General features: G+C 44.1%; 3 protein-coding genes across 3 annotated transcripts; all 3 read left to right on the top strand.

The window, feature by feature from the left end:
• Window positions 1-635: 635 nt before the first annotated feature.
• Window positions 636-10544, top strand: LOC124708628 (chromosome transmission fidelity protein 18 homolog). The gene is made up of 24 exons (XM_047240303.1): window positions 636-862; window positions 944-1258; window positions 1371-1432; window positions 2062-2199; window positions 2297-2560; window positions 2668-2754; window positions 3199-3300; window positions 3374-3439; window positions 3657-3767; window positions 3854-3915; window positions 4005-4049; window positions 4136-4209; window positions 4906-4973; window positions 5052-5120; window positions 5338-5435; window positions 5519-5600; window positions 5803-5881; window positions 5958-6045; window positions 6111-6264; window positions 7321-7512; window positions 7593-7652; window positions 9296-9549; window positions 9647-9752; window positions 10300-10544. Exons 1-24 carry the CDS (start codon window positions 673-675, stop codon window positions 10351-10353), a joined length of 2820 nt encoding a protein of 939 aa, XP_047096259.1. The 5' UTR covers window positions 636-672; the 3' UTR covers window positions 10354-10544.
• Window positions 10545-11666: 1122 nt separating this feature from the next.
• Window positions 11667-13477, top strand: LOC124708271 (protein ENDOPLASMIC RETICULUM-ARRESTED PEN3). Its single transcript, XM_047239953.1, has one exon. The coding sequence runs from the start codon at window positions 11667-11669 to the stop codon at window positions 13104-13106; it is 1440 nt and encodes a 479-aa protein (XP_047095909.1). The 3' UTR covers window positions 13107-13477.
• Window positions 13478-17471: 3994 nt separating this feature from the next.
• Window positions 17472-19264, top strand: LOC124649790. The gene has a single exon (XM_047189361.1). The coding sequence runs from the start codon at window positions 17603-17605 to the stop codon at window positions 18908-18910; it is 1308 nt and encodes a 435-aa protein (XP_047045317.1). The 5' UTR covers window positions 17472-17602; the 3' UTR covers window positions 18911-19264.
• Window positions 19265-21329: the final 2065 nt, after the last annotated feature.

The raw sequence follows: 21329 nt of genomic DNA, 5'->3' as shown, positions 1-21329 counted from the left end.
AACTTTTTAATTATATTCGTATTTTCGATCAAATTTTCATCGTTCGTTTGATTAATTTTGAAAAAACGGTCGAAACGCGCTGCAAAATACAGCCTCCGGCGGAGGTGCTTTTTTCCCGCACCAACGCGCGCTGCAAAATACAGCCTCCGGCGGGGGAAAAATCGGTATCACGCGCGCCAGCGGTTTGCAGCGCGTCCAAACGGAGATTTAGCGCGCCGCGTTTTAGCGCGCCTGTTAGAGATGCTCTTAGAGTGCGCCTTTGGAGATGATCTTAGTATTGATCAATCTCTAGTCACAAGACTTTCTGAGTTGCAAACTGGTCTACGCCTCTCTTTTTTCTTCTGTGGCTCGGATATTTTTTTGTTCTTGTTGAGCAGACTATGACTCAGATCTTAAAAACTCGCATGACCGGGCTTGGAAATTCCGCTCTAAATTGCAGTCAAGTTTATACACGACAATGGAGGCCCACTACAAATAGCGTCCTGGGCTCAAGGGGTATGTTGGGCCAAATAATCCGTATCACCATTCTCAGTGTCACCCCAAAACTAATATGTAAGGCAGAAGGCGGCAACACCCTAGCCTACGCTCCATTTCCCCTGCCCTTCCCGCCATCGAATTTCGCCGCCGCTCGGGGATTCCTCTGCTCGCTGCCGTGCTGCGCCGGAGACGGAGATGGAGGTCGACATGGACATGCCAGATCCGGAGGAGCTCGAGTGGATGGAGAGCAACGGCCTCCTCCCGGAAGAAGAGGAGTACGCCTACTTCGACGACCCCGAGGAGGGCTTCCTCCCGGCCGCCGCCGTCGCGAGCAAACCGCAGGACCCCCCGCAGGTGGCCGCCGCATCCCCTGCAAAGCCGGCAGGTACGCATCACTCTCCATCTCGATAAGCCACAAATCTAGGCCTCGATTATGCTGATTCGGTCGACCAAATTGTGTACGAAGAGGAAGTGCCGGAAGCCAATCTGAAGCGGCCTCCCCCTCCGCCCCCGCCGGAGCAGGAGGAGGAGAGGAGCAAGCGGAGGAACGTGGAGCGGGAGGATCCGGTGGACGAGGACTGGCTGCGGTACTCGCCCCCTCCCGCCGCTGAAGTCGTCGCCGAGAAGACAGTATCGCGGTTCGCATCGGAGATCCAGGGGGACTCTATGCCCGTCACAGCGCCCAACGGAGAGAGGGTTTATGCTAAGCTCGCGACGGAGAAATTGGTTAGCGAAGTTATTGAGGGAGCTAGGCGACGAGCTTCGAACACCAACCACACGGGTTAGTTGCTAAGTTTTGCGCTCTTAATCATTTCTCCCGAGAATTAATATTCGTTTGATTTGGTTTTGTCAATACACAGTTGTTTTATTTCCTGTTATTTGTTCTTCTGCAGGTCTTCTCTCTGAATCCTTTCAGTCACTAACAATGCGAGCGGAGCAAGATGCTCTAGCAAAGGTACATGCGTGAGATGTGTGTGTGCAAATCATTACCTCTAGTCGATGGATGATACACCTGGATTGTTTTACTGCATCATCATATTCTGGCCAAGTATGAAACTTCTACAAGAAGCAAACAGTGAGCTAAAGTCTTATTTGGGCATTTTTTTCCAAGAACAATGGTTATTTTGGCAATATTAGGGAAACCAGTAGCAGATATAGTTGACTACTCCTTGAAGAACAACATGGCCGCTACTATAAATAGGCGCTTAGTACAGTAGTTACTATGCTACTTAATTTATTGGTTTGTCAGGGAGATACTTGACCCTGTGGATTATCCCCGAAATAGAGAATATGTGTAGTATTTTTTTTTTTATCATTTTGGACTTCACAGCAGAAGATTACCATGCGTAATTTCAGATATCTTGATTCTACTATTTTTGTTGCTTGAAGTTAAAAACAAACTTAAATTGGAAAATTGCACTAAGCACTGGGAATCTGACAATTATACTTTTCTGTCTACTTTTCCTCAGTAAGGGCCTGACTAAGCATTATTTATGTTTGTTACTAGTGCTATGTTAATTGCTGCAGTTATAGGCAACAAGTAAAAACTATCTTACTAATCTGTCTTTTGTAATGTGTATGAAGGCCTTGCTGGAAAGCACAGACACACAATATGTTGAGGGTTGTCCAGTGACTCCAGTAGTTACAGAACAACTTTGGGTGGAGAAATATGCACCACACTCTTTCACAGAGCTGTTAAGTGATGAACACACAAACAGGGAGGTAAATAGCCATTCCATTATCTTAAGAAATATACTTGTGTAGGCCTCTTCTGTAAGAATTTCTGCTTGAACTTTTTTACTTGGCCTACCTTGCTCAGGTACTTCTATGGTTGAAACAATGGGACTCCTGTGTGTTTGGTTCCCATATTCGGGCTACAAGTGATGATACTTTATCTGCCTTACGTCAGCATTCTTGTGCCATCCAGAAAAACTCAAGTAACAGAAGTTTCTTTTCCAAGATTAAGGGAGGCTATGTCACGAGTCGAGATAGCATGCCCCAAAATGAATCTGGTAGCAACTCAGAAGATTTGAAAAACAACTTTAACAAAAAGCCCTCTGTCGATAATGCGCCAGAACAAAAGGTGGGCTAGTACTATTTTCAGTTGTGTTTTGTGTAATTGCTGCAGGCTCTGTCTGTACAAAGAAGTTGCTGGTTTGTTTTTTATTTGAATAACCTTTTATGTTGCAGGTGTTGCTACTATGTGGCCCGGCTGGCCTTGGGAAGACAACACTTGCTCATGTGGCAGCCAAACATTGTGGCTACCATGTTGTGGAGGTATAAATATATAATCAACATTATATGTCATTTATGTTTCATAGCTTCTATTTGATTTGATGTAAAATGATGCATAATTGCACTTTTTAGTCACTCTTTATGGGAGTACACACCTTGTATATGCTATATGATTAGTGTATGAGATATATCTGCTGTCATCCTTCTGAATTGTCTTCAGTTTTGTACACATCATCTTGTCACAACTAGATTTCTTTGCACATGATTTTGGTATTTTATACGCTGGAAAACTATAAGTATCAGTCTATTGCATGACCTATGATGACATGTCCTTTAGCAACATTCTTCCAAATTCCATATTAATATTGCTTCTCGAATTCTTGTTAGTTAGTTTAGCTATTGGTCTGTGGTCTGGCCCTCAGCTGCTTATTGCTACCTAATTACAAACTCTGTACACTGCTTATGTTAAATACTGCATCCATGCAGATAAATGCCAGTGATGATCGTTCTGCTTCATCCATTGAACCAAAAATTCTTGATGTAGTTCAGATGAACTCTATCATGTCAGATTCCAAACCTAAGTGTCTGGTGAGTTAAGCTATGCTATCAGACTGTTAAATTACTTTCCCCACATTCTGTTAAGTTCTGTTGACTTGCGTAGGTAATTGATGAAATTGATGGAGCGCTTGGTGATGGAAAAGGGGCTGTGGAGGTTATTTTAAAGATGGTAAATTGGCAACATCCTAGTCCTCACTCATACAATGATTTTCATCATTTTTATTTTCCGTCACTTTTACTCCCCCCCCCCCCCCCCTTAACATTAATCCCCCCTCTTTTTTGTCAATAAAAGAATATTCTGGACCGTTGTGCACTTGAGAAGAAAGGCTATTATCTGCAGTATAATGCATTTCTGTGACTTACCAATTAATTTTTTTTCGGTGCAGATCAATGCTGAAAAGAACAAAAATTCTGACAGTAGTACTGGTACAGATGAAACTCCAGTACAAAAGGCTTCTACAAGGAAAGGTCATAAAATAGCAAAACTGTTGAGGCCTGTAAGCAATAATGTTATGCTGTCACTTGCCGTCATTTTTAATTTGAGTGCCTTCATAGAGATTAAATTGTACAATGTTATTTACAGATAATTTGTATTTGCAATGACCTTTATGCCCCAGCCTTGAGAAAACTACGTCAAGTTGCCAAGTAACCTTTTCTTCTCGTTAATTTCTTTTATTTTGTGCTGTCCTTAAGTTGTTTAAACTTTTCTTATAAGGATTTGTGTAACTTTGCAGGGTTCATATTTTTGTGCAGCCAACAATTAGTCGTGTGGTGAACAGGTGATGTATATGGCTAAATGCACTTAAATCTAGCAGTCTATCTTAGTATGATACATTTTGTTCACGAATAAGTTTTGCTTCTTTAGGCTCAAGTACATATGCAAGAAGGAAGGATTTAAGACAAGTTCAATTGCCCTTTCTGCATTAGCAGATTACACTGGTACATTTTGTTTGCTCCATTTAAGCCAGAAATATGCTTATTATTTGTGCATCAGGATGCCCATTTTTTGCTACAACAATGGCAGAATGAAGGTTCGTTCTGTATTCAGTTAATGGACATGTGATATCTCCTTCACTGTTAGTACTTGTAGTTCTAGAGCCTTCTTCCTATGTTTAAACAAAATGATAGTTCTGGACTCCTAGAAATATCTGTTCAGCTAAATTTACCAGATTTTGGCCAACGAAGCACCTGTACTGTATGTCTCATGAATTAGTTTAGCTGGGTACCAAAACGTAACATACGTTGAACTTCCTATATTATGTCTTCAAATTAACTGGATAGCTATCCTATGTTTGCCAAGTTAACTGGATAGGTATCTCTACATTTCTCGTGCATTTAATTAAAATATCCTTATACGGTGACATAATTTGGGATGCTAGTTTTTATGCTTCCCAGACACGCAGGATCCTCACTGTACTTTATGTGAATTGACTCCGTGAAATGCTGGTGGGCTAATGCTTTTGTCTTGGACCTAGAACCTGTTATTTTGCCATTCGTAGTGCTGCTTCTTTTGCTTGTTTTATGCACCTATTTATTGCACGACGGAGGATATTACATATGTAATATTGTTTTATTTGATGACATGACTGATTAGCCTCATAGAGATTAGACTAAGTGAACAAAGCTTCCCTGCAGAATGTGACATTCGATCATGCCTGAACACACTTCAATTTCTGAACAAGAAAAGAGAGGCACTAAACATTGTAAGTTTCCTGATTGGCTGATTCTATTGCTTAATTTGATATGGTGTCCATTTCTCATTGATATGTGCAATCGAGCAGTCAGGGTTTGAGTCACAAGTCATTGGACGGAAGGACATGTCAAAAAGCATCTTTGATGTTTGGAAACAGGTCTGATGTTTTCTTACTTTAATGCCTGCTCCTGTATCTCGTTTATTTTATTTGTTGCGGATGCCATCATTGGCAATCGATAAACGTATCCTTGTGCTGAAAATGAGTGCAAAGCATAAGTTCATAAGGCAATCCATGTAACGGATTGCTGCTAGCAATTCACAAAATAATTTCATTAATTTTTTTATTTTTTCATCATAGTAAGTTTGCTTCTCAGGTTCTTCAAAAGAAAAAACCCAAGCGGGCAGAAATGGCTGATAGTCATGTGAGTGGAGACAAGGACATTGGTTCTCTGTTCTCACTCATATCTAACCGGTAAAATTTATTTTTATCTACTCCAAACTTTGTTTCTACAGGAACTTGCTTCAGTTTCTTATTATGTAATATTGTCTTTGCAGTGGTGACTATGATGTTACTATGGATGGGATTCACGAAAACCTCTTAAGACTCTCTTACCATGACCCAATGTTGCAGAAGACGGTATTAATTCTAGCTAATCATATATTGCATTTGAATTTTTTACCCTTCATGTGCCCACACTTCAAATTAAAGTTGAGGCTAGGCTGGAGCCTTAATGTGTGGACCTTTTGCACCCACCACTGCGCCTTCTCAGGGAGAGTTCATTGATTTCTTACTTTTGTAATATATTTGCGAACTTAATGTAACTCAAACCACCTTACAGGTGAAATGCCTTGATGTACTTGGAGTTTCTGATTCTTTGACGCAATATGTTTATCGAACACAACATATGTCAATCCAAGGTACTATGTGACTGTTTATTACCTTCTTTTTGGAGAAATATTAGACTAACTTAAATAGTTTATCTCTATACTTCAGCATATCAACCTTCTATTGCTATCACTATAAGCCGTATGGTTGCTCAAGTTGAGAAGCCAAATATTGAGTGGCCAAAAGCTTTGCAAAGGTACTTTTTACACATCTATTGCTAATAGCTATACGTTCCGGGTTAATGTGGATATATATCTTTAGGTGCCGAGCAGTGCTTTTGGAAAAGAAGGATACATTGAAGACCTGGCAAAATCGAATGTCACCGCTCATTTCAAGGCACCTGTCTGTGGAATCTTTTGTTGAAGACATTGCTTCCCCCTTTTTACATATTCTTTCCCCATTGAGTTTGAGACCTGTAAGTTCTCACTCAGCTTACTGTGTTTTTCCAATGCTCGGTTTTCAAGCATCCCTTTAGGCTTGGCACACAGTAATTTGTCCTCAATTTCATATTTCTTTGTAAGACCAATAATTACAAGCAAGGATTGAATGACAAAGCTATCTTTACACTGCCCTTACCCAAAATATTCTACAATTTACCCAAAAGTGAAATTTGTTTGAATTGGTGTAGAATATGTGTATTGGGCTACTGTTGGACTTGGAATATGTGGAGGGTTAGGTGTTGGAGTCAAACACATGTAACCTTGGTCTCTTATAGAATGGCACCATGTGGTAGCCAAAATAGACTAGACGAAGGTGGTAGGCTAGACACAAGATCACGGCGGAGATGGTCTGGGCGCCTGTGGCAGGGCTGACTGACCGGTCGTGGTCTGATGGTCGAGATGCGCCTGCTGGTCTCGGTAGGCTTGTTGTTGATTGTACTATGTTGATTTAGTACATGGGAAGGAGGCTCGTGGTCTAATCCTGGAGTGTAGGTGTTGATCGTTCTGTTGGATAAGTCTCTGTACTATGGTCTTTGTGGAGATGCTGTTGCACATGGTAGTTAGCAGCATCTTAGACTAGCATCTAGCATATTTGTGGCTGGCTAGCAGCTATATATATGTATCCCCAACCCCTCAGGTCGGCATGGCATTGTGTGAGATTGTGTGAGAAACAACATTTATCAAGCAAGAAAGAACTCCTTGGGGGCCCTATGTCAAGTTTACTACTCTGGAACATTTGGATTTACATGGCATTTTTTCGATTCATTCCATTGATAGCAAAAAGAGTTTAGTACAAGCCTGGAGGGGGCACACCCAAGATTACAACCTGCTTCCTAAAAGCCAGGCTGCCAGCAGCAAAACCGCAAGTCACGCTCCCGCTGCTGCCCACAATCTGGCCTCTACCTGTGATTGTGTCAAGTAGACCAGCAATGTTGGGTTGCACCCTAAATGTTGACATGGCATTACGATTTTTTATTTGTTTTATATATTTCCAACCGTGTTAGGTTTCTAACAGCACATAATCTATTCAGGTGGCACTGAATTTGCAGTCAGAGAGGGCAAAAAATGAACTCGTGCAGCTAGTTGATACTATGGTTGCTTACTCGGTTACATACAGAAACACAAAGTTTGAACCTCAAGAAAGGGCAAATGGATATATTGTGCCAACTGATATTCCTTCACTCTCTCTTGACCCTCCAATCAGTGATATCATAAGCTTTAAGGTCCTTATCCAGTCTTTTTATTGGTTTATTTTACATTTCTTCTCTTTTCTCACTGTGCTTGACAAAGCTGTTGATTTCAGGGCTACCAATCCGAGCACATTGGTCTCTCTTTGGCCGTGAAACAGGTCTTGGTGCACGAGGTTAGTAGTTCTGACATCTATGTGGCCAACCCTTTAGTTCTATATCTTGCTTGTACTCATGTAACTTCTTTGATCTGTGAAACCAAATATTGATAGTATTATGTTTTGATGCAACACTTTCCATCTTACAAGCTGTTCATAATTTCCGAGAACTATAATGAACATGTATACATTTTTTTAGGGAAAAACCTGCATACATGAACTGGCAGACCATATTGTGTTGCTATACATTACTCGAAAAACTGATTCCAAACATATGCCATTGATTTAGTATGTCATCTGCAGTGAAATCCATGTGAAAAGCCTGATTTCGAATACCATCCTCTGTACAGCACCTATTTTGATTGTATCTAGATCCATGACTTGCTTTCTTTTGGGGGAATGAACTTGTGGACTTCAGTATCTGTTATATAATTTAGGAAAAACCCATTTTGAACCCTAACCTATGGTATTTGGTCCGACTTGAACCCTAAACTATGAAACAATTTATATTAAGGCCTCCTTTGATTTATATGATTTGCTCAGGATTTCTATAGGATTGGGGAGCTGTTTGATTCACAGGAACTAATCCTACAGAATCCTGTAGGAACTTTGTAGTGCAGTTTTGAAGGAAAATTTGCATGAAATCAGACCTCATGGAAAAACTCATATGCTGCAATCAAACATCCCATAGTATTCACTTGGGCAAAGCATTCCAATCCTTTGCATATCCTATTCCTTTGGTTTTCCTATCCTATGAATCAAAGGAGGCCTAAATCCAAAACTTTCTAAAATCATTTAAAATGAACCCTAGATTGGTTTTGAGAAGTGGCTTTATATTTCAAGACTTTCAGAAAATATGAACAAAATCATGCACGTGAGAATGGTACCAAATGATGACCCCGCAGGATTAATAAAAAAATGTCTATTTATGTCATGTACAAAAATGGCACGACAAAGCCATTCATCTTTTGTATTTTTATGCAACACATATGATCATATTAGTTTATGATGTTTTTTTTTCTGGTTCTTACTTTATAGCATTCTCCACACCCATGTGCTGTTTTAGATTTTTGTTTTAGAAAGTCAGGGATGAAATCACCCTTCAAACCAGGTTATTTAGGGTGGTTTCACAAAGTTTGTGAAAAATAAAAAATCGTGCATGCAGGGGAGCCTATGGATGTACAAAAGGACAGTTATTTTGTTATTTTTGCGCATGACACAATTAGTTATATTTTGTGATGAAAATTTGCATATTATATATTCCTAGCACTTATACATCAGCGAGTGTCTTCACATTTTTTAAAGCGCCCAAAATGCAAAACCACTAGCCAAAAACCGGGCTAAGGTTCAATTTGAGTTGTTTAATGATGTCATGGGTTAATATTGATGGTTTCATTGTTCGCGTTCAATTCGGACCAGGAGCCTTCATGTTGGGAAATGCCACAGTTACATATTGTTGTAAATCCAATGTTGTGTTCAACTTGCTGTGTTTAACTTTATAACTGTACCCCACACTCCCACAGTTACATATTGTTGTAACTCCAATATGTATACTCTATAATCTCTTGCTGCCAGGAACCATCATGTTGGGAAATGTCACATGAGGAACACAAAAAAGAGACTATCTATTGTTCATGTTAACACCTGTTCCTTTTCTGCAGGTAGAGAAGCAAAAGATCATGAAAGATAGCGCGGGAAAATTGTTGAACCAAACTAGTGAAGCAGTTACTAGTGAAGTTTCAACAGTTACATGCCAGGAAGCAGCAGCTGTTACTGCATTGGATTCTTCCAAGGGTAGCTCTAAGCTTAAATCAGCTACAGTTCCAATGCAGTTTAACTCAGCCTCTAGTTTGAGGGGTAAAGATATGGCACCTGCAAAGAAACCGTCAAGCCGCCCAACTGATTTCTTTCATAGGTAATGTAACAATTTTAATATTTTCAAATGCCACTGCAATTGCAAGGAATTGAATCAATTGATTATGAATGCACCTGTTTTCCTGGACAACAAACAGCTTTAGGAAAGAAAGACCAGCGGGTGCAAAGAGTCATAATGATGCAGCGCAGCAAGGAGCAACAGTTCAGAGGGACTTGCGCCCACTGATCTTCAAGTACAATGAGGTTCGTGTGTTTTCGTACCATGATTTCTGAAGTGATATAAATTTGGACCAGTCTATAATCATCTTTATGAGCTCATTATTATAAACATAAAAAACAATGAAATTTTTGTTAAAAATAACATAAACTGTAATATTGTAAACTAACATTTTCTGTTTGTGCTTCTATAGAGGTACCACATTGTGTAGAAGCTAGAACACAACACATGCGAAGAGAACATTATGCTTGCTCTATTTTGCAAATTGAATTATGAACTAGAAGCTAGAGCACCTGTGAAGAGCACATTATGCTTGCTCCATTTTGCAAATTGAATTATGAAACTAACTAACAAGTGTTGCTATGGCTAGTCGGTCAGATGGTGCTGGGAAGAAGTATTTAACTGCTGGGAATTCCCTGTTTGTGAACTAATCCTTTGTGATTTTTTTTCCTGATAAATCACCTGGTTACTTTTATGTCTTAGCTCTGTAGTTCTTTGGAACAGAATGATCCTGGACTCTAAATGCTTATCGTTGTAGGGTCGTCATTGTCTCATGAATGTTATTCTTTGCAGGGCTATACAAATGCCGTTAAAAGACCAGTGAGAGTTCGTGACCTTCTGCTATAGATAGGTTCTTCTGATTTCCTGCACTTTGTCATGTAAAGTAATGTTTTCTTCTATATTCACTGTAATATTATTTTTGTCGAATATACTAAGCTATTAGGTGGACCTTTCTTGAAAGAAGATAATCGGTACTGGCTTAGTGACTAATTAACTGCTAAAAGGAAAGAAATGTAATTGCAAATGTCCTATGGGAAAAAGACCCTGACATGAACTTGATTTGAGGGTGTGTTTGTCGTGCTGTGTTTATTCGAGGGGCATGAAAAGAGTTACACCTTGCAGTTTGTGTTTGTTTGCCAACACTTTCTGTTTGTTGTAATGGAAAATTTTCTTCGTATCTAATGAAGAGCTTACTGCCGTTAACTGCTGAGCCTAATGTGTTGGTCTTCATCCCAAGATTATGGAGGGGTGAGTACAACTCAACGTGGAACGAATAAAGCTTTCCAGAATGAATAAAGTTTTTCAATTGCCTTTTTTTCTTTAAATTTTCATCACGCTTTGTGATAAGTAGGCAACTCTTCACCAATTGGTATACACTATCACAAATATGCTTGAAACGTGAGAGTAGAGTTTTTGAATTTAATCGTGGCGCGTTTAGAGCCAATTGTTCTCCAATCACAACTTGTGATTATCATAATACTTGTTAAATTTTAATTTATCAACTCAAAACAGCCTTTTTTGGGCATGACCTCAAAATACCCCTGAGCCAGATGTCATGAATATGCACCTTCCCCTTCGTCGATGACCTAATTGGGATGCCATCAAGGACTAGATCGGCATCCCTAGCATCCATCCTAGGCAATGGAGGGGTCTCTATCTATACTCGGTGGAACATGATGGCGGGAGGCACGACGCCAAATAGAAAAGCTATCTTCTTGCTTGCTTACGCTACTTGTCACTTGGTAAATTTGGAATGAGCGCAAGGGTATTCCGCAATAAGCACGCCCTTGAAAGTCATCTTTGATAAAGTTAAAAGCGAGGCTCGGTTGTGGATTCACGCGGGTGCAAAACATTTGGGTGAAATGATGTTGGGAGAGTAATCCCCTGTAATAATCTCGTTTTCATTCTTGTAAAACTTTTGCTCCCTTTTCAAAGGAAAAATAGAACTCGGATTTCATCGTTCAAAAAAAAGAAGAGAGGTTAGGGCTTGCTCGGCCCGTACTTCAGGCCGGACATGGCTGGCCCAGCTTCCATTCTTTATCCAGTAGCCTGAACCGAAGTCTGGAAAAGTCGTCTCCTCGTCGGACAGCGCAACAGCCCGAGCAAGAGACAGCAGTGGGTTTCCTCTCCGAGACAGAGAGTGGTGAGCGACAGCATCGATGGAAACCAGCGCCGCCGGCGCCGGCCGACGAGGGAGTGGCACGGCGAAGCAGCTAAACGTGGGGGGCAAGCTCTTCGCCTTGGAGGAGGCAAGCTCCCTTTCCCTCTCCCTCTCCCTCGATCCCTCCCCAATCCCAACCTTCGTGGACCGCGACCCCGCGCTCCTCTCCGCGATCCTCTCCGCCATCCGCGCCCCCTCCTCCCCGCCGGCCTTCCCGGCCCGGATCCTCCTCGACGAGGCCCTCTTCTACGGCCTCCACGCCCAGCTCCTCGCCGCGCTCTCCCCTCCGCCGCTCTTCGGCTTCTCCGCCTCCCTCGCATCCACCCTCTCCCCCGCCTCCGAGCCCTTCCCCACCGCCCTCGCCGCGCACCACGACGGCTCCCTCTGCCTCGCCCACGGCGCCGGCCAGCTCACCTACTACTCCCCGGCGCTGGACCACCTCACCACCTTCCGGACCCACCTCCACCGCGCCACCTCCCTCCGGCAGCTCTCCCCCAGCCTCGCCGTGGTCGGGTCCAGCTCCTCCCCCGGCCTCCACGTGTACGACTTCCTCGAAGGCCGGCACGTCGCCTCCGTCGAATGGGCGGACCCGTCCGACCTTCGCGTCCTTAAATCAAGAGTCATCGCCATTGCCGCTCGTCCTCCCGCCGATGCCGCGGACACCAATTCACCCATCTTCGCTACATTCGAGTGCTCACACCGGGAGAACTGCATCCTGGCGATTGACCCTGTAACTCTGAAGCCAGTGCAGGAGATTGGCCGGCAAGGTGGGACTGCGGCCAAGTCATCTTCGCCGGGTCGAGTAGTGCACCTGCAGGAGCTTGGGCTGGTGTTTGCTTCATCTGTGAGCTCAGGGGCTTTTGGCTACTCCGGGTACATGCGGCTGTGGGACATTCGTTCTGGGAATGTGGTCTGGGAGACAAGCGAGCCAGGGGGGTCTGGAAGAAGCAGCAGGTTCGGAGATCCGTTTGCAGATGCAGATGTGGATGTGAAGCAGATGGTGCTTTACAAGGTGTGCTCGAAGTCAGGAGACATTGGAGCTGCAGACCTGAGGCGCCTCAGTGACGACCCTTGGGTGTATATGTCATCGGGGCCAAGAGGGAGTGGAGGGGGTCATGGCAGTGTTCTGCATTGCTACAAGTCCCAGGTGTTTGTCAGCCGGAAGGATGGATTGGAGGTTTGGTCCAGACTGGAAGAACAACAAAATGGCAGATACAACTCGGGAGAGCAGCCGAGAGCAAAGGAGATGCTCGACACAAAAGGAATTAATGAAAATAGTTACAGGAGCAGCTATATGGACACGGAAGAGGATTCTAAGCGTGGGATGATAGAGATGATGGAAGGGGGTGGAGACCGCTTGTTTGTGACCAGAGCAGGCATGCCAGCTGTGGAAGTGTGGGAGAGCTCCCGCCTAGCTGGTGCTATCTCTCTCCCATAGCAATTTTCTGACTGTCGAAAGAAGTTACAAGTACATTTTCTAGTAGAGGATCGCTGCCATGTTCTCTTTGTTCACTTCAGGCATAAATTTAGTTCCTGAATGTGGTTCTTCCTGCCTCAACTCTGCTCCAAGATTTGATGTGGTAACATTACATTTCTTCCCACTACAGATGCATTTGATGCGAACATCTGCCTATACTGAAGCAACCTTCTTTGGTCTAAGCATATATTTGTAATCCCTTAGCCTTAGCAGTAAGAGTTAGTTTTTTTACAAGATCGTTATTCAATTAGTCCCTAGCACCCTAAATATAGTGCAATCTTGTTATTCAGCTTGCTTTCTCATTATCCTGTCAGGGCACCAACTTGTCAGAACTTGCAAGTTACCATTATTATCTTTTAAAATGATAAAAAGACTTGATGCCAGCCCTAGTGGCCATCTCTTATTTAGTTATTTTTCATATGTAAACCCATTATGTCACTTAGATACTCACCATCCCAATGGGTAGTAATTTATAGACAAGTATTTGATATGTATACTGCACTTTTATTACTATCATATTTATCTTATTGGATGATGACTAAAATATTTAACAATCGATGTATTGGTATCTACTATCTAGGATAAGAAACGGTTTCTGTCTGTCCTCATTAACTGTATGCCACAAAGGCAAAAATCTGACATTGGTGGTTAGGAGACAGTGCCATGTAGGAACATTGGTAGAGGCCTGGTATTGCTGGTAGCAGAATTATCTCTTCGTATCTTTCTTTATATTTTTTAGATTATGACTCACGAAATTATACATTGTGCAAGAATTAGAACTCATAAACTTGATATCAGATTTCAAATATTACTGGTTTGCTCTTCCAATGTACTCCAAATAATAACTCGGTCTTTGGTTGGAGAAGTTGATAGAGTAGTAGTATTTGTGTATTTTGTCAATTATCTATTCTGTTCGACAGCATTGCCTGAGTGATTTACTCCTCTGTTGTGGTGTAGTTAACCTGCAAAATAAGCTTGGGATAACATAGACGAGCTTTACAGTCGAATGGTTTATATAATCATTTTTTAGCACATGCCTGTCCCCCCTGTATCTAGCTGGTTAGAAACATGGGTTATTAGTTATGCAATCAAACCTGAGAATGTTGCCCGTAATTTTTTTCCATGGAACTCCCGTTGAACTGTTTTATGTTTCCTTTATCGCCAGCTGTAGCATTGGGTAGTATTTCTCACTAAACTCTTAGAAGTTACAGACATTAAAGATCTGTTCGAAATATAGCTTTTGGAGATTCTTTGGGGAAAAAAAGTACTATAAGGTTTGCGGTCAGTAAAGTTGTCACAAGCTAGTTTCTAACTCTGGAATCTCTTATGCCCATGGTCTAGGACAGTCTTCAGGGCTTACCCTACTGATTATCATGAAGGGAAAATGTTAACTAAGCATCATAATAGATGTCTTCGTCTTTCAATCTTAAAAGTCAGCTTCCCTTATAGTGTGAGTTGCGACCCTGGCTTTGTCGCCAGAGTAGCCTCTTTGTCATTGCAAATCTGATCACCTGATGTACAATCTTCTGTTGGCTCTTTCGAATTTTCATGACTTGTTGAAGCTCAAGTATGGGCAATAATTTTATGGTGTTTGTCAGGATGCTTATGTTTGGAGTGTTGAATGGTACAAATGAATTGTTGAACTGGGACTGTTTTTTGTGTAACATCACGACGTAAGTTCACTTACTTCAAAAGACAGCTTTCATTCATATTTAACAATGTATTCTATGTGGTCACCAAAACAGTATTTGCAACAGTGAATTTGTACAGCATAGGCTTTTCAGAACATCAGTACAGTTTGGTTGGCAGATTGCCAAGAAAATTTCTGAGATAGCACTTAGAATGGTCCCTGCGTTCCATAATTCTTGTCGTGGTTTTAGTTCAATAGTTCAAATTTGAACAAAAACCACGACAAGAACAACAGAGGGAGTACAAAGGAAGAGATAACTAAAACCTGTACGCGCATGATAGCTTATTAGTTTTTTTTTAAATAATTAATTACTATTAGTATCAGCATATGGCAGTGAGAGTCCTTGGCTGATACTGAATGGTCGTAAGATTATATTTCATTCTTGTCCAAATTAAAGGCTAGGCAACGTGTGCTATGGAATCACCCTTCCTGCTCTACTTGGAGAGTCTCAGACATGTTTGGTTCAGTTCTGTAATTTGTTGCTCCTCTACTGCTCCTAATATGTCTACTTTCCTGGTGCACATTATATAGGCTGGAAACGTTGCTGGGTTTTGACATATGGACTTAACTGTTGTATGAAGTAGAAATGTAGGTGTTTTGAATCATTGAATAGGTATGTGTGATCGTCGCAACATATCGGTGCATGAGGCAATGGATGTAGTACCATAGCATAAATTAACAGATATGCTGTTCTGCATACATCATGGCCTCCCGCGCTAGCCCGGCCATTTGTACTTCATTCCATGACCTCTATTATCTTGGTGAATGCCTGTAGTTGGAGTTGGAGTTGATCTTTATTTTTTTGTTTTAAATTTCTTTTAGATCAGTATGCGCATATGGTAGGAGAAGTCCTAGGCTAATATTGAATGGTCATCAGGTTATATTTTTTCGTTCTTATCCACATTAAAAGCAAGGCAATGTATGCTATGTAATCACCCTTTGGTGCCATACTGGGAGGTAAGGTATGAAATTAGCTGTTGTACCGAGTAGAGATGTAGTTTTTTTTCTTTTTGAGGAAAAGAAATGTAGTGTTCTGAGACCAAATAGGATTGCGTGGTGTCATATCATAAACCAACATAGGTTATGCCCGCATTGTGGTGGGCCAGGCCTTTGGTTGTATACTTCATTGCATAATGTACTTTGATCTTTATAATCTTGGTGCATGCATGCTTGGAGTTGGAGCTGAACAGTTTGTTCATTAAAGTTCCTGCCACTTCTAGGATTAGAATTCTTGGATTCTTGCTTTACCAGGTAACCATCCATGCTGATGATATCCTGGAATCGCACCGGAGTGGTCTATTTGTACTGTAAGCATGTGCTGAAGTGTTCTTTTGCTTAAGAAGATCTCATTTAGGAACATAAATATGTTGCTAACGGTACTGCATAACCCCACCAGGCCACCAGGTCTGACCAGGACACCGTGATGGTGCCGAATCTCAAGAACCCCGGTCTGTCTGACTGACTGTCTTTGTTTGCCGGGCACCAGCATCATTCGTTTCTTGTGTTAGACGCAGGTTTGAGGTGTTTAACGTTGCTTTGCAGGTTGCATCGCCCGTCTTGGATTCCACACACTCGAGTACATTGTACCTGGAGCTGGAGCTGGAGCTGGATGCACATGATTGTGCAACCGTGGACGTGGCCTCCCATCTGTTTTGGCCGTGTTCGAGTCTTGAGGATGACACACATGGAACCACGCCATTAAGCTGGCGCTAGGAGCGTGGTAACATTATCTTATCTTCCCGAGCTCTCGCCGAATCGTACGTATTTTATGCCGGAGTCCAGCTCGTTCTGTCGAGCGTGCAGGTCGATGATGGGAGGGCGACGGGATCTGCTCGGTCAGGCTGCACGTTTTGCCTCGACTGTTCGCTGGAACAGGGCGGATCTTGTCCCGTCCTCTGTACCCTGTACCGTCCGTTGCCTCGACTGTTTTCTTTGGGGTTTAGCTGCAGCAGGCACGGCCGCACATCGTAGCGCGGCCAGCCCAGCACGGTAGTCGGCAGGGGGGCAGGACAAGCCGTGGTCGACGCCGACGACGAGCCCGTTGGGTATTTTTCTAGTCTTGGCCTCTGTAGACGAGTAATAATAATGGAGCGAGACCAAGACGGGACGCGATGATGTATAATGGAGATGGAGAGAGGAGACATCAGGATGAATAATGATAGCTCCCTCCGAACCTACACTTCTCGGTCCGGTGCACCGACGAGCCTGACCTGATCTGAACTGATCGGAATCAAGCTGGTCTCCGACTGGTAGCGCATCCACTTCGGCCGTCCTTTTTCTTTCTCTTCGCAAGTTCCTGCATCCCCATCAGCCATCTCCCCGGCGTAATGGCGCATAGCCCTGGCTGATGGGAAGAGTACAGTGACAAGCACCATCGGCACCAGCTGAGTGCACGACTGTACGCTTTGCGTGATGCATGATTAGCCGGGGTGCATCTGCATTGATCCTAGGTAGTGATTTAACCGATTCGTGCGTGTACCCGGACACACTGTTGCTGTCCCCGGATCGCCTTTCTGCTTCCGTCCTCTCGCCAACACAGCCACACACACACACATCCAGGATCCAGCCCATGTTCCTTCTCCTCTTTTAAGCACCCACACTTTTCCCTCCCCTTTCCACCTCCGTCCTCGGTTTGCTTCTCCCGTTAACCCATCCGAGTATTCCCTCCTTCACTTCTGGAGCCCGAGCCCTGTCGTGGCATGATCATGATCTGAGTCGTCGCCCCTGGAGCCCGAGCTGACGGTGACCGCACCGGTGATCGGGGTTAATGGCGGGTGGTGCTAGATGCAGCTCCCTGCTGCGCGGGTTCCTCTCCCTCTTCTTCCTCATGTTCCTCCACGTTGGCCAATCCGGATGCTGCTTCTCCCCTGGCTCTGCCTCCCAGCAGTACGAGGAAGACGATGGCGTCGTCGTCGGCAGCAGCAAGAGGAGGAAGATATCGCCGCTCGCCTTCTCCCCGGCCGTGTCGTCCTCCACCGTTGCTGAAGAGAGGGCCAGGGCCAGGCGCAGTAGGCACGTGTCGTCTCTCGCCACCAGCCTCCGCTGCTACATCCACCGCATCTTCTCCTCCTCCTCAGGAGCCAAGAATGCTGTTCCAGAGGAAGACGAGGCCGTCACGACCACCGTGTCATCGTCGCCGCTTGCGCACTCATCTGTGACGCAGCGTCAGGCTTCGTCCGTGCTGCTGTCTGCGCCGTCGTCTCCGTGCGCGTCGCCGTTCCTGTCCCCGATGTCGCCGCAGTCCCTCGGCGTCACGCCCGTGCCGTGCTCGCCGCAGGCGGCCACCAGGCGGCTGTCCAGGTCGTTCGCCGCTCGGGGCGACCTGTTCCCGTGCAAGACGTGCGGCGAGGTGCTGGGCAAGCCGCAGCAGCTGGAGCTCCACCAGGCGATGAAGCACTCCCTCTCGGAGCTCTCCCACGTCGACTCCAGCACCAACATCATCCGCATGATCTTCCTCGCCGGCTGGCGGCAGCAGCAGTTCTCCGGCGCTGATGTCGATGGCGAGCCACCAGTCGTCAGGCGCATCCTAAGGATCCACCACAACCCCCGCGCGCTCGCCCGCTTCGAGGAGTACCGTGACCTCGTCCGGGCCCGCGCCGCACGCCGCGCAACGGCTGGTGGGGTGGAGGAGGAGCGGTGCGTCGCGGACGGCAACGAGCGGCTGCGGTTCCACTGCGCGACCACGCTCTGCTCCCTGGGCGGCGGCGGCGTGTGCGGGAGCCCATACTGCTGCGCCTGCACCATCCTTCGCCACGGGTTCGCCGGGAAGCAGGCGGACGTGGACGGCATCGCGACATACTCCTCCGCGCGGGCCGCGCACGCCTCGCTGCCCGAGGACGTGGAGCGCGAGTTCGCGTTCCTGCAGGTGCGCCGCGCCATGCTCGTGTGCCGCGTCGTGGCAGGACGCGTCGTCCGTGGCGGCGGCGCCGCGGGAGACGGCGACAAGGTGGGATACGACTCCATGGTGCCCGTGTCGCCGGCCGCCGGGGGGCGGCGGGGAGAGGACGACGCCGAGCTGCTGGTGTTCAACCCCCGGGCCGTGCTCCCGTGCTTCGTCATCATGTACAGCAGCTAGCCGTAGGTGGCGCCGGCATGGCACGTGCATGGTAGTGTATAGACGTTTCCCCGTTTTGCTTGTTCCATGCCTCTCCTTCGTTAGGTAGGTGTCTGTGGTCACTCGCCGTCACCACTCAGTCGGTTACTAGATCACGGCGGCGATCTCAGCTTTTGGCCGGATTGAGCAATCAGCAGTCAGCACTCGGTGGCAGTGTGGCGTCGCTGGATTGGATCGAGTGCTTGGGCAGTGATGCTGCTAAGCCATATGCCATAGCTACAAAGGTTGTGAAATGTGGTTGGCATGGTTTTGTAGCTGTTACAGTTGCTCATGTCTCAAGTGTCAGCTGAACTGAATGGTGCATGTTCTTCTTTACCATCTCTTCTCGTTGCTTGGTTCTTTGGCCCATGAATGGCAGTCAACTGATGATGATCGATTGAACCGCTCCTTAATTTATTAGTGGATAATTCAGACTACTCCCTCCGTATTGGTTTAACAGGCACGTACGCACTTTAAGATAAAGTTCGACCATTAGTTTGGTTAACAAAATATAAATTATATGTCAATAAAATTTATACCATTAGATTCATGTTCAAATTAGGTTTCCAATGATATAATTATTGTGACATATTTTCCATATTTTATTAACCAAAATAATGATCAAAGTGTTTTCTTGAACTACGTGCATGCCTGTTAAACCGATACAGATGGAGTAGTACGGAAGCGAAACTGCAGATGATGAGCGGTGAGCTCTCATTCATAACTTTGTTTTCGGAGAAAGTGTTTCCATTAAAATCAACAATGATGTTGGTAGATATTTTCAGAGGAAAAAAGGTTTAAGGTGATCCGTTATTAAGGGTTCTTTTTAACATTGTGATGGATATGCTTGCTATTATGATGGATCGAGCTAAGACTAATGGACAAATTGAAGGGGTGGTTCCTCACCTTGTGGATGGTGGGATCTATCTTATATGATTCTCTTTAGATAATCCAGAAGAAGTCTGCATAAAAGTCTTTGCCCAAAAGTATAATCCTAGAATTCCGTCCGTCTTCTGGATTTGGAGAAGTGCCGATTTTCAAGAACATGAATCTTATGATATGGTGAGAATCTTTTATGATAATTATTTGTGCCTTAAATGTATCCTAATGCCTGAAAGTTGGATAGAGTGGCCCTTATGTAAGGACTATATAACCCAAAATTTTTATGAAATACAAGATGCTCACTGAGTGATTAGAAACTCATGCTCACTTAATACAACACCACTCCAGATTTTATTCAACTATAGGAATATGCTTACGTTATGTTACTAGATGAAACGGAATACCTATTTATAATTAAATCCTATTATACAAAGTAGTCCAGATACACTGAGCAAAAAAAGGCAAAGGAAGAAATCTGAAATTAATTTTATCAGCTTTCGAGCAACTATCAGGTCTAAAGAGTAATTCCAATAAAAGAAAATTGTTCTGTTTTGGTGAGGCCCAAGACGAGGCGAACCTATATGCCAAGCTTTTTGGCTGTGGGGTGGGTCAGTTTCCAATTATCTATCTAGGCATTCCGATTTATTTTCCGAGGCTTACTTTGGCCAAATGACAACATGTCGATCAAAGGCTACAAAAGCGTTTAAGTAGATGGAAGGGTAAGTTACTATCCCTGGGAGGAAGACTGGTACTCATTAATTCAGTATTAACCAATATGGTACTGTATATGATATCTTTCTTCCAGTTACCCAAAAGAATCTTGTATCGGTCTATGATCAAGATTCTTTTGGCAAGGGGATAGTGAGATGAAGAAATACCGGCTAACAAAGTGGGGAGTTGTGTGCGTCCCAAGGATCAAGGGGGCTCGGTGTTCATGACCTCGAGGTTAAGAACAGGGCGCTGCTTGGTAAATGGTTGGCTAAACTACTCACCGAGGATAGGGTCTGGAAAACCATTCTTAAGAGAAAGTATGTTAGCTTGAAGGCGATATTCTAGGTATATTGGAAACCAGGGATTCTAACTTTTGGTTTGGGCTCATGGCGACAAAGAAGAAATTCTTCCCATTTGGTTCATTCTCTATTAAGGATGGATCTCAAATAAGGTTATGGGAGGACAAGTGGATCGGGGATGCCACTCTCCGAGAACACTATCCGGTTTTATACAATATTATGCGTCATAAAGGGGATACCTTTGCTAAGGTGATGGAGACTTCTCCACCCTCTATAGCATTCAGAAGGGATCTTGTTGGGCGTTTGGCGTCCGTCCATTTAACGCAATCGTCAGAGTCGGAATATTAATGAGAATGGTAAATTATCTCTAGATTCCATGTATAAAGGGTTGATCCAAAATGTCAAGCCGGTAGTAAATAATAAGCTTATTTGAAAGATAAAGATGAAGATACCTCTAGAGAAAAAGGTTTTTTTTTGCATGGTATCTTCGTGGGGGGTCATCCTTACTA

The sequence above is a fragment of the Lolium rigidum genome, chromosome 4, assembly GCF_022539505.1.
Source record: "Lolium rigidum isolate FL_2022 chromosome 4, APGP_CSIRO_Lrig_0.1, whole genome shotgun sequence".
NCBI classification, from domain to species: Eukaryota; Viridiplantae; Streptophyta; class Magnoliopsida; order Poales; family Poaceae; genus Lolium; species Lolium rigidum.
This window is presented reverse-complemented; position numbering and strand designations above follow the sequence as displayed.